The following is a 13,552-nucleotide window of genomic DNA, read 5'->3' on the forward strand; positions in this document are numbered from 1 at the left end:
TAATGGATTGCATCAGCATTGCTCAGTTCTTTCAGAACTGCTCTAAAGAAAAGGCTCTTTTTGTTTAAAAACAACAACAGCAGCAAAAGGTATCTGAAGTGCTTGTGTTGTCTGTGGGGATTGAGGGTCATTGATCCAGCTGACTAAAACCAGTTTTATAACCATCTTTAGACAATCCATGCAATCATTCATAAATTGCGTAAAAATCTGCCCAAGTCATTTTGCTTTTAGATGATTATTGGGCATACCTTGCAGTTGAGATTTTAAACATTACTGTCAACTTATGTTGTTATCTTTTCCTTTCCAAATAAAGCACTTTTTGTGCTAACTATAAACATTTATATGAATTATTTTCTTAAATAGCTGCTTGATTAATGAGAAAAGGGGGTAATAGTTCTGATGACTACTTGGCCTTAGTTTAACCTTATTTTGAGTAATAGTATGAGTAATAAAAAGTAGAATTCTTTTTCTGTGAAATTTGAATTCCAAATTGTTTCTTGGAATGCAGTCTTTTTGTTGGATCACTGTATGTTTTGTATCAAAGTTACTAATAAAAAATTAACTAGTAATTTTTTATGTTTTATTTAAGTAACGAATTAGACATATCAAGTCAAAGCAGTACATCTCCTCCCCTCTGTATAAATTTGATATGTTTTGAAAAGTTTTACTTCATATTACCTTCCCCTGATCTTGTCTGTGGTTTATCATTATTTGTGTTAACTTTCTACTATTTATGTCACTTAATTTTTTAGTGAGCTCATCTGCATTTTCATATACGTTTCAGAATACTGATAGAAATTTCTTGACATAGCCACTTGTTCTGCAGATTATTAGCCTTGTGTATTGGGACCTCATATATGAAATCATAGTTTTGGATCAATTTGTGCTGCTATGGGAAACTTTTAAACAAAAAGAGGTAGGTTTTTGGTCTAAGAATAAGGCATTAATATGTCATTGTAGTGATTCCAGATGTTAGGTTTGAGGATTCTCTCCCTCTGTTCTCCCTGCCCCCATACTGCAGTCTTAGCCCTCAGGCCAGGTGTGTGAGGCAGTCTCCAGTGAGACTGCTGGGAGGAGTTTAGGCAAACAGATGAAGTAGCTGCCCTTGACATGCCAGCATGTTCCCTTCCTGTCTTCTAAACCCTGGTATATTTCTCCTGAGTGTAACTTTGTAGTGAAATATGAAAGAACATAGGTCCTCTCTCCTTTTTTTGAAACACTGTTTTAATATACAAGTTATAGTCCTTAGTTGCTTTATGTCTCAGGGTAGCAGGTGTACTTTTGGGGAGCAGGGGGAGAGGGTTTGCAGTACTGGGGTTTGAACTCAGGGCCTCATGCTTGCTAGGCAGGTGCTGTCCCACTTGAGCCACTCCACCAGCCCTTGGAAAGAGTGTTTACCATAAAAATGATTCTGTTGGTTATGAATAAATACGTCTTTTTTTCTATGTAAAAAAGAACAAAGTTATATCTAGTCCTCATGATTAATCATTTTTCATTTAATTCAGTTCTATCTTATTTTACCTACACTAATGATGTACATTAGTTCTTGATGCATGCAGGGAATGTAGAAGTGAGTATGATTTTCTGAGCTCGCAAGATTGATGGTAATGTGGACAGTGCAGACCTTCTGACTGACAAGCAACTGAACAGACAGGCAATGTGAACTGCTAATGTTTTATGAAAGAAGGGAGGTGTTGCAGTTTCTTTGCAAAGGAGCCTTGAAAATTTATTCCCTCTGGTGGTAACTTACAATTAATTATAAGATTGGTATAGTCAGGGACTTGTGGCATGAAAGAGGAGGGTTTGTGTTTTCTAGAATGGAGCTTCTGGGAGGAGAGTGTGGGACCAGATCATTGAATGTAGCAAGTTTTTGCATCATTTGAACCTTGGGAAAGTAGAAGTGATTACTTAGGAAGTAACTTATTTGTTTTGAAGCCAGTGAACAGTAGGTAGGCTGCTTTCCTCTCCCTCCTCCACACCCCCTTTTTTTTAAAACTTAAATTAGAGCTATGAAGAGAAGTATCTACCATGGTGGGAAGAGCTTGTCACTTGAGATTAGCTTGTTAAATGATGTTTCCTTAAAGTTGAAGCAGAATTATTCAGCACCTGGGACCCTGAAACAAGGTAGAAAGCTCAGTCAGTAACACATTCCTGAGCCACTGTTTTGCATTGGTTGCAGGTTTGGTGATTCTGTATCCACGTAGAGCAATCACTTGGGGGAATTCTAAGTAACTGACATTTATATTCTTTTTCTGATACACGTTTTGTGTATAAAGATCCTGCTAACCTGCAGAAAGTTTCCTGGAGGGATATGCAGAATTTTTAGTGTGGGCTTTTTTCATCATCTAAATCTTAAGGGGGGGTGGGTCATTTAGTGCTTATGGAGGACTGGACTGTCCACTGGCAGAATGACTCCAAATCACTAGTCCTTTTTTTTTTTTCTTGGCTTTTAACGTGACATGAGGCAGTGGAGGATTTGCCTGCATGTTGTCAAAAACTTGAGTTGTTCTAAGATACACTCATTCTGAAGGGTCAGGAGAAAGGATAAGACAAAAGGAATTTTTTCAGTGTGGGTATTATGATCACTCTCTCCTACTTTTCACTGAGTGCAAATACCTTTAGTTCTCAGTAAGTAATAGTCAGACTTCCCTGTCCCAAGATTTGTGATGATCTTCACTGGTAATGTGGAGGGTTTTAACCTTTCTATAGATACTGCTTTCCATAAAATCATTGCTCTTTTAAAAAAGAATTTTAACGTGCAATATTAAACCATCAACCTTTTAGACCTAGCTGTTAAATGCATCAAAAATAATTGCCCTACCGTATTCCCTTACTAAATGTAATTTAAGAAAGCACTCTTCTTCCCTGAAGAAAATGTAATTTGGTTTCATTCCATCTTTGATTGGCTTCCTTGTTTTTTTTTTTTTTAATTATAATTAGAAAGTAAAATGTTTTTAGGTTAACATTTAATCAAAATTATAAGCTACTAGATTAGTTTTTATTTTATTTTTTTTTGGTTTAAATGAAAAGGTCATTGTTGGTTTCTTTGTTTTTTTTTACTGGAGTTTGGACTGATAGCTTTTTGCTTGCTAGGCAGGTGCTTTACCAGTTGAGCTGTGCTTCCAGCCTGAAAAGATATTGTAATAGCATGCTCAAGCTAGTTGTCTTTACATATTTTATTTCCTCACAAAAACGTTTATTGAAAATAAAGTAGCATTTTGCAAATCCATTTCTCTGTGAATATACAATGACATCTAGCTGCAAAAATTTATTTACAATTTTGCCTTGATGTGTAATTTTTTCCCTCTCTCCCTTCCTTCCTTTCCTAGAACCTGGGGCCTTATGCATGCTATGCAAACACTATACCACTGAGCTAGTCTGCAGCCCCAGTTCTTTCCTCCACCCATGTTTTTGAGATAAGGTCTTATACATAGCCCAGGTTGGCCTCGAACTGTCTATCCTCCTGTCTGTCCTAGCTTTCCAAGTGCTAAGATTATAAGTGTTCCCCACCATTCCTGGCTTGATGGGTAATTTTGAGGAAGTAATTCTTCGTCTGAATATGGGTAGTCCTATGGGATCCCTTCTTTTCTGGACAAAAAATAATTAAGACATTACCATGTTCTTTAAATTATCAGTAAAGTGGTAAGCAAAACAAAAAAAAGCCCAAAAGTGTTTCTTTTAGCTTAATTTACTATCCTTTCGAAATATATATATATATATATATATATATTTCGAAAGGATAGTAATATATATATATTATATATATATATATATATTTTTTTTTTTTACTATAAAAGGTAATGTGCTGTATCATTTATTTATTTATGCAGTGGTTTTATGGGCCTTATCTTTGTTCCCTTAATGGTAAATGCCATTGTTTTAAAATTTCTTTTTCTTTTAAAGACTGTGTGTATATCGAGAGTCGGAGGCCAAACACACCATATTTCATCTGTAGCATTCAAGACTTCAAACTGGTAAGCATTTTTTAATGTGCTGTTCTTCTGCCCTGTACCTTCTGTTTCTAGCTCCATTGGCTGTCTCTTTTGATTGCTTCTCCATCACCACTGATGTAATAACATTTACCTTCAATGCTGACCACCTCTGGGCTGTGCACTGAAACAAGGCAGTTGCTAGTTTAATATCCTCAGTTTTGTGACACTCAGTGTTGCAATGTTTCTGAAATATTTATTCCTTTAGTAGCTGTTTAGACAATGTCAGAGATTCTCTCTTGTTTCTGAAGTAGTTTGTTCTCATCCATTGTTAAGAACCTGAAGTAAATTTTGGAATTAACAAGTAGGAAATATAAAGGAGTCAGAGACTAGTTTCCTGGGGAAAACTGTACTTTTCTTTGCTATTTCAGTAGGTATGGTATATATCTTGAACCTGTTTTGGGGTCTCTCAGAGGTAGAAGTTGGGAAGAGGAAGTCTCGCCCTGGCACAGCATGCTTTTCTTAATTGAAGACTTTTCCTGACTGTGGCTGTGTTGACATTGTCCATTGTGAAGTCAGTCTCTCAGTTTTATACCAGTAGTTCTACACATTGGGCTTGGCTTCTTTAGTTGTCTGTAAAGATTTTGCACAAATAAACGTGATTGGTTTTACGTACACGTCTACCTCACATACCTCGATGCAACTGTTTTTCATATTAGTATGCTGTTGTGATTTTTAAAAATTCACTTAAGAACAATGTACAATTAAGAACCAGTATTACACTAGGAGTAGTGGTACATACCTGTAATTCCAGCTGCTTGGGAGGTAGAGAGAGGAGATTTGTTAGTTCAAGCTAGCTCAAAGTTAGACTCCATCTCATAAACATGCAAAAAATTACAAACAAAAAGTCTGGTGGTATAATTCAAGTGGTAGAGTACTTGCGTAGCACGTCTGAGGACCTGGGTTCAATCCCCAGTACTTTGAGGGGTGGGGTCGAATCACTGTTTCTTATGTATTTTCCCAAAACAACTACTATGTAAAATAATATTAAAGTAGTATCATTTGCAGATCTTTTGAAACGTTGCACCTTGGAATGGGGTCCTGTTATTTGTAAAGGTTCTTTAGTCTTAGAGAATGTGTATTAGGGTGGATGCCTTCATTTCCAGAATCCTTTGTGACTTAACAGTGTGTGTTTTCTGATACACATTATATGTGATATTTCAGTCTAAGGAAAACTAATGTAGTGAAAGAGAGTCAACTGTACATTTACTTCTAAGATTTATTTTTTTTTAGTAGGATGCTTAAAGTTTCCTTGGCTGTTTGTAAAACATTCTTGCAGTTTATTCTTTATGTTCAGTTTTCATACCAATAAGATTTTTTTAAACCATCTTTTAAAGGTCTTTGCTCTTCAAGTTTTCTTTACAAAGATTTTTTTTTTTTTTTCTAAACAGATAACTGCTCTGACTGACACCTGAAAAAATTTGGGAGGTGGCCTTGTTTTTTGAAGAGTTTTATTTTGCTAGTGGCTGCTACTACTGCTTTTTCCCTGCTTGTTAGCTGTGTGTGTGTTATCTTTACTAACCCAAATGCCAGTGTACCATGGAGAATATATAGCTGTGAGATCAAATTGTAAAGATTTTTCTTTTACCTATTAGAGTCTGAGTCCCTCTGACAGTTTTTTGCACATTAGCAGGTGCCTTCATGTTTAAACAGCATCTCTTATGAAATGCTGATTAGAGTGATAGTTCCATGCAGAAGTTCCTGCTGAGTTACGGTAATTGCTTAGATATTAACAGCAATAAAAGCTGAAGTTTCTTGTTAGTATTTGTCTAGTACAACATATTAAAGCTATCTGCAAAAACAAGTGGGAAGTAAGGTGCTGTATATTTAGATACCTTTTTAAAAAGCTCACACTACTATTTCTTGTATTCTTCTTTGAGGTTCTGAGTTTCTGTACTTTGCTCATACTCAGAGTTCTTATGCAAGAATAATAGAGATGATAAAATATTTGCTCCTGTAAGAAATGTAATTATTTTCATTTTTTTGCTTTTCTTGCTTTTGTACATCTTATGAAAAGATAACCAAATAAATGAGAAAAACCAAGATTCCTCCCGTTCTAGTTTATCCAAGTTATAAAGGGGGGGGATACCCTCACAGAAGGAAATATGCTGTATTTTTCTGCAGAAGTTTAAAACAATGAAATTGGAATTGGTTTTGCCCATAGCAAATAACATGGCAAAGTGGAGCAATGAAAAATCTAATAGCTTTGAAATATTGAGTAATTACATGTTTTACCTTTTTAGCTATTATAAAAAAAAAAGTTGGCTTGGGGTTTTAACTGGCAAATGTGCTTTTTAGTTTACATCAGATACAAGAATCATTTTATGGTGGGTGGTTTTTTTTGGGATGGTGGGGCGAGTGCTTGGCTTTGAACTCAGGTCCTCATGCTTACAAAGCAGGTGTTCTACTACTTGAGTCCCACCTCTATCCCTCACAGTGAGTGTTTGAGTATGAGATATAGTTTTGAACTGTAAAAAGAACTATGTCAGTTTTCTTTATGGTACATATTACAATGGCAAGACTCTACGGTAAGATAACAATGTTAAAGACAATAAAAGTTAATGAATTGAAAAGTGAGGATGAGAAGATGCCTCCTACCAGTGATGGAGACGAACACAATGCCAGTTTATTGAACTCTGTAACATTTTAAGAACTAGTTCTATGTAAGATAAAAATCTGAGTCTATGATATAGGACATAGCCACCTGGGTTCTTGTTTATGTCTTTGGTCCTGCCAGACTAATTAAAAAACCTCCCCTTTCATTTTCAGTAATGTCCCAACTTCGATGATAGGTTGTGTGGTCATCTTGTTTATGAGAATGGAGGATCCTTGAATTTTGCTTTATTAATGTTCAACAACCAGAGCACATAAGGCCACTGCTACCTCACACTGCTAGGTATATTTAAAACATGGAAAATTCTTTATTTAGCCCTTCAAAACAATAGTAGTATGCAGTGGCAATCTATGATCTTCATGGCTTAGCCTGAAAAGAGTAATTGAGCAATATGAACTAGGGTACGCCTTGTGTATGCTAGGCAAGCACTCTGTCATTGAGCTTCATCACAGACTTGAGTCACATTTCTTTTTTAAGAATTTAGAACTGATGAAGCCCTGAGTTTAAATCTCACTATCATCAAAAACCGAAAAACAACAAAAACCAAAGAATTTGGAGCTGGAAAACTGAGGAACTGGGTTAGCTAGCAGAGGGACTGAGCTGAAAGGATGAGTCAAGAATTGACTTTATAGCTGGGCACAGTGGCTCATGCCTATAATTCTAGCTACTTGGGAGGTAGGGATCAGGAGGATGGTGGTTTGAGGCCAGCCCAGGTGAAAAGTTATCAAGACCCCATCTCAGCCAATAAAGCGGGACATGGTTGTAAACATCTGTATCCCAACTACCTGGGAGGCTTAAATAGATAACAGTTCAGGCCAGGTTGGGCAGAAAGGTGAGACTTTATTTGGAAAATAATAAAGCGAAAAAATAAAAAAGTGGCTGGGGATGTGGCTTAGGTGGTAGAGTGTTTGCCTAGCAAGCATGAGGTCCTCAGTTCAAACTCCAGCACTGTGCTGCGCCTCCGCCCCAATTAAAAAAATTGCCTTTATGTAGCTAGCAAGGTTGGGAGGGCTGACATGCTAGGGGTAGGAGATCTGTGAAAGCAGTGGATTGCCAAGGAAATGCTTCTCCCCACTGCATTCTTATATCATCTTCTTGTTCCTTGTTAGTACAGAACTCTTTTACTTTGGCTGGATTAAGTGGATCTCCATTAATTGCAACTGAAAGAGCCATCTACAGCCCCTTCTTCTGTTGCCTTCTTACAGGTTTTCTAGGTCATAATGTGACTTAGTTTGCTTTGAGAGTTTTGTTGTTGTAGTGGTGGTTTTTTTCTTTTTGTTTTCCTTCCTCTGAATGAGTCAGGATTATCAAGGAATATTTTATCCCAGACTGCAGTTAGGAATTTTGGGCCATGGTCGATGCCTCTGAGTGGCATTTATTAAAATCTTGCTTTGTGTTCTTTGCTGAACTCAACACCAGAAATGGGACTGAAGAACTGCAAAATATTGTTCCTTCCTTGATTCTAATTGGATAATTTGTAGCAGGGGGTATAACCGGGCTCTCTGTGTGTGTGTGTGTGTGTGTGTGTGTGTGTGTGTGTGTTACTAGGGTTTGAACTCAGGGCTTCGTGCTGTGTGTGTGTGTGTGTGTGTGTGTGTGTTACTAGGGTTTGAACTCAGGGCTTCGTGCTTTGTAGGCAGGCACTCTTATCATTTGAGCCATACCCCCAGCTCAAATCCCAGTCTTTTTTGGAGAACACCCAGTAGGACTGATAATGAGACAGACATTCATTTTTTGTTCTAAAAGGAAGATTTCTTACTTGGCATTTTTTTGTAAAACTCCAGTCTTAGCATACTCAAGATAATATATTGTCTAGAAATAATCATGGAATCTGAGAGATTACTAGTAATCTGAAATTTAGTCTAACCCTGAGTTAATTCTAATTCTTTATTCATAGATGAGTAATCAAATATTCTTTTAATATTTTGCATGGAATGCTGTGTGGATTCTTGAATGTTACCATTCATACTGTTGAAGAAAGTATGGTTTTGGTTTCTTGGAATTATGTAATAACAGGTTTTTCAGCTGTTACTTATACCAGATTTGTTTCCAGGAATGATATGTAATTATTAGAAATGCAGTTTTAGGTCAAAACTATTGGTTCACTTTATTAAAAGTGGGGAAACAAACTGTCCTTAAACCTGGTTAGGGATTCCTTGGAATTGAGGAAATTAAAGTTGTTAGGGTCTTTCCAGTGGGCTGTTGGTTGAGTGCATTGTTAGGGCTCTGCATGGAGGAGCATGCTGTTGTATCCTTTGTATTCCATACAGCATTCATTTGCATTGCTGGTTGTGAATGGAATACCTAATGAACATACCAGTGGTTACCTAGTGGAAGACACAGCTCCATTTCTGCCATGAATGTTGGTACCAAATTAATTCCATCACATTATTATGGTATGATTTAATACCATAGCCCTTTCTGTATTTTATTGCCATATGTAAGCAATTGAAGGGAAACATTTCTAATTTCTCTTTGATCTCTAATCTGTACCTATAATCCTCTCCAAAAACTCTTTGCCCTCTGAGAGTTTCTACTCATGCATTCTCTGACAGTACAGCAGAGGAGGGACCGCAGAAAAATTGTCTCCAGCTTAGGTTCCATTTATCATTGAAATTGCCTCCTTTCCCTCAAATTTAGTTTCTCAGAGGTGGATTGAAAGCAACAAAAAGGTGCTTTCATGTCTTCAAAATGAAATTTTATCGAAGATAAATAATTACACATTCCCATTTTTGTTAAAAAACATAGGCAATATTATATCTTATGATAGAGATTTCATTAGCAGGGTTGGCATAAGAGAGAAAATATGCATTAATTTGAACATAGGTAATTCAGAATTTGGGATATATTACTCTGGAACTGAGATGACGAGAGCGGACTACACATATTGAGAGTCTAGACTTCCAAATTTCAGGTTTTTTGGGTTCCCGTCCCGGTTCATCAGTTGCTGTCTTTCCTGATCTTGGCCAAGAAGACTTAACCCTCTTAATTAACTTTGTTTTAATTTACCTGTGCACTTATGAAATAGAGACCTACCCTGCTAGGGAGGTTGTTTTAGATTGAAAAGTCAGGCCTACAAGTTTTGTAGTACAGGATTTGTTCCATAGAATAGTGATTGTGATGTGATACTTAGTTGTGTGCTGTATTCACTGATTAATACTATGTGCTTAACATATTGCCTGACTATAATGTCCATAGTAAATATTGAATATTGACTCAAGTATTTTGGATGGGGTTGGTAGAGTGGCTCAAGTGCAGATCACCTGCCTAGCAAACGAGAGGCTCTGAGTTCAAATTCTGGTAACACCAAAAACCAAAAACAAAACCACTGGATAAATTTTCAGCAACCTTTAGTGGTAGTGCTAGCTTGACAAAATGTACGTGAAACTATAAATTAACCTTGTGTATAATAAACAAGGCCAAGAAATCTGCTTGCTTACCTTTGGACCTGTGGATAGGTCACAGTATACTATTTCATGCCTTTAAATAATAAAACTATTCCTTTAAAATATTTCTGTTACTTTAAAAGCATAGCTTCTTATTTTCCTCAAGTTTAAATGACTATATCCAAAGTCATAACATTTTTTTAGGTGTTATTGTATTCTGTTTTGAATTTTGTATATGACTGGCTTTTAATAAAGATAAGACTAAGTTTATATGTACACATCCCAGAAAAGGCCACCTGTTCTGAAAAATGCTTTATGGTGCATTGATTCCATTCTGAGTCAAACAGGGAATGTTTCTGCTTTTGTTTCTGACAGTCCTCAAGGTAGGCCTACAGAATTGAGTGTTTCAGTAGTTCCTTCTCTTCACCATCTTGGTTTGTGACCTATAAAAAGGTTATTACCACTCAGTTACAGCTTTGTGACTTGTGTGTAGTGTAAGATAATGAACCAAAAGACTTAAACTTTATACCAAATATGGATGCTGATATTACTTACCAAGGTAATGGAAGGACAAATGAGACTATGCTTTCAAAGGAATTAGTCTTTTCTGTTTGCTTAGTTCCTCTCACCTGTCAGAAGTGAGTGCATTTGTATGATTGTGCTCTTCTTATATTGTGATTTCTTTACTTCCTTCATTTATTTTATTTTAAAGTGATTCATAATAATTGTGAGTATTTATAGGGTACAGTATACAGTGATTTCAAGAAATGGTGCATATTACTCAGTTGTGTCAGAGTATTCTTTTAGAGGTTACAACTTTTTTCTTTGCTTAAAATAAAGACCATCCTTGCCTATATTAGCATTATAAATCAGTGCAATAGGGTACGGGGCTTACTACTTCCTGCAGTATGTGTAAGGACTAAATGCACTTTGTACATGTGAATATGAAGGTAATAGTCTTATTTAACCCATTAAGAGACATGTGGTGGAGTGAAATTCCTTAGTTGGATGGATATAATCAGCTGAGGTTGGGTATCCATATCCCAGCCTTCCTCAGTTATGGAGCAACAATGAAAGAAGTTTTTCTTTTAATTACTTCATCTTCTTTGCATGGTATGAATGTCAGTGTAGAAATGGACAGAGAGGTATTCACGTAAGTGGAAATGAAAATGAGGCTTTGGGAGTAAACATCAGAGCATCTTACTTGGCCCCATTTCCTCCATTTCTTAGCAATCTGTTTTCACTGTTGGCTGCCAGGCAGCATAGGCCACTGGGATGTAAAGTTTAATGGTACATAATTACTGCAGCTGAGCAATTCATTTTCTCCTAATTTCATTGGATTTAAGGATTCCCAAGAAATCTTTGAAGAAGTTTTAATTGTATGTATTTTCATAAAATATTGATTTAAAAGTGTAATTTACTAAACTTATTATCTATATGTGAAATTTTTCAATGCAGAGAACTGGGTATTCTAATGTATTTTTAAGGGCCATATGAAAGTTTGAGATAATGTGGTATTTGCAAAGATCTGTGCAAGAATATTGATGGTCTTGGTCAAACTTGTGTGTGTATGTTAAGAACCAACTCAAAGTAGTCTCAGAAAAACCCACTGGAAGTAATGAGAGAAAAGTAAGGAAACTGAGTTATTGTCAATATTTTCTGATAAAAACAATGATTTTTCTGTGAAAAGACTTAGACTTGTTTTTTTAATGCTTAAAATGTTTTTAATAATCAGTTGAAGTACTCCCATATTTAAAAAAAAATGACAGTGTTTAGAAATGGCTTTACCAGCTTTTTGTTGTTGTTGTTGTTAATTATTTTAAAACTGTTGACTTGAATGAATGAGAATTTGAACTCTGGGGAATTGAATTCCTGACATAAGAGATCAACCAGAATTCACTTTTATTTTGATGCTTATGGTGAAAAATTTTGAATATACTGCTTGGAATTTGGTGGGCTCACAGGGGTTGGAGGAAGGCATGGTGATGAGGGTTATGATTGCCAACCCAAAATACCATCTATATTGTCATTGAGGGGGTAGAAGTCAGAGACTGGCTGCATGGGAGCTTTACTGTGAGAGTCATGTGTAAACTCCAGATAGTGATTTTTTTGAGAAAGTGATAATGATAAAGACATTACTAATATTAGCTCATTTTGTTGGTGTTTGTCTTGGTGTAGGTGTTAAAAGAAACATACAAAAATATTTAATGAATTTTATTGAAATCTTAGTTTATAGAAGTTGTTAGAGGATGTTTCTCAAAAAGAATTACATATAACAAGACACCTTAATAAGGATTTAACATTAAAAACTTTGCTTCTCTGTAATTTTTAAACAACCTTCCTAGAGAGGTTCTTACATATAAGAGGTTGGATTTTTTTTAACGGTTCGTTTAACAACACCTGAAATGAGATCGGTTAGTTTTTTTTAAATGTTATGTGTTCGCTAGAATATTTGAAAGGGAACATATTCAAAGTATTACCTGAGGTATCTTTACTCATATTTACAAGGACTGTGTTGGCTTTCAGAAGTTGCTGTCCAATCTTTTTCTGATGGTTTTAAATACTTTCAAGGGTTTTTTAAAAAAAGATACATAGTACATACCAAGCTGATTTTTCCCCTAGAAGAAATAGTGACTACTTTGAACTTTATGCTTTGTGGCTGTTCATTTATCCTCACCTTGTGGGCATTTTGAGAAAATTAACTCATTTGAATGCACTCTTCTCTGTTTTTAAGCCTTTGTTTATTTTGCCTTCAGCTTTACAAAATTATAGACTAAGGACTCCCAGAAAGTGGCAGTGTCTTTCTTTGGCTGCCCTAAAACCTCTACTATTTTCTTACTGGGTTTACATCTTGTGCTTGTAGCATCTCTCATTAGAAACTCTTCTGAAAGCTCAGTTTGTTCACCTGTGACTCATATTACTGTTGTGTGATACCATTGAATTTTTTGTTAATAAAGCATGCCACTGTTACTGTGCTTTGGCACTATGTCACCTCTTAACTTGGTTATTTTGAGGGGCACACACCATACTCTTTATGACAGGACCTAGATTAAAATGTGGAGCCAGGGTCATATGTTTGTTCACATGGAAATGAGGAAGCAGCTTTGACTAATGCAGAAAACTTAACTCTAACAGTAAAATAAGTTCTCTGAGATTACAGAGGCCATCTGCTAAAGGACTTTTGCAAAGACCTACTTGTGTGCTGAGTGCCCCTAATAACCAGGGCATAAGGGGGCATTGAGCACGTTAACTTAAAACTGTTTTCTTTTTTAGGTCCACAACTCCCAGGCCTGTTGCAGATCTCCAACTCCTGCTTTGTGTGAACCCCCAGCATGCTCTCTGCCGGTGGCATCACAGCCACCACAGCATCTTTCTGAAGCCGGGAGAGGGCCTGTAGGGGTAAGGAGAATCCCGTTTTTAAAAGCTATCAGTATTTTATATCCCATAGGGTATAAAATAGGAATTACCTCCCTCCCCAGAGCCCCTTTAAAAATGTGCTGTATTATATGTGTTTTTAAAAGAGTAACAAGTACATGCACAGAGGAAGCAAAATACGGGACTTG

At 36.3% G+C, this 13,552-nt stretch overlaps 1 protein-coding gene across 7 annotated transcripts in view; it reads left to right on the top strand.

Moving 5' to 3' along the window:
- Positions 1–13,552, top strand: part of Rere (arginine-glutamic acid dipeptide repeats) — a 379,832-nt gene that overhangs the window by 167,638 nt on the left and 198,642 nt on the right. For 6 of the 7 annotated variants that reach the window (XM_074081432.1, XM_074081435.1, XM_074081431.1 and 3 more), the window contains 2 exons: positions 3,904–3,974; positions 13,263–13,388. In XM_074081432.1, coding sequence (XP_073937533.1) covers positions 3,904–3,974; positions 13,263–13,388 — 197 coding nt within the window. The remainder of the gene's footprint in view (positions 1–3,903; positions 3,975–13,262; positions 13,389–13,552) is intronic. The other variant, XM_074081437.1, reaches the window with a different exon arrangement.

This window comes from Castor canadensis, chromosome 7 (assembly GCF_047511655.1).
Source record: "Castor canadensis chromosome 7, mCasCan1.hap1v2, whole genome shotgun sequence".
NCBI lineage: Eukaryota > Metazoa > Chordata > Mammalia > Rodentia > Castoridae > Castor > Castor canadensis.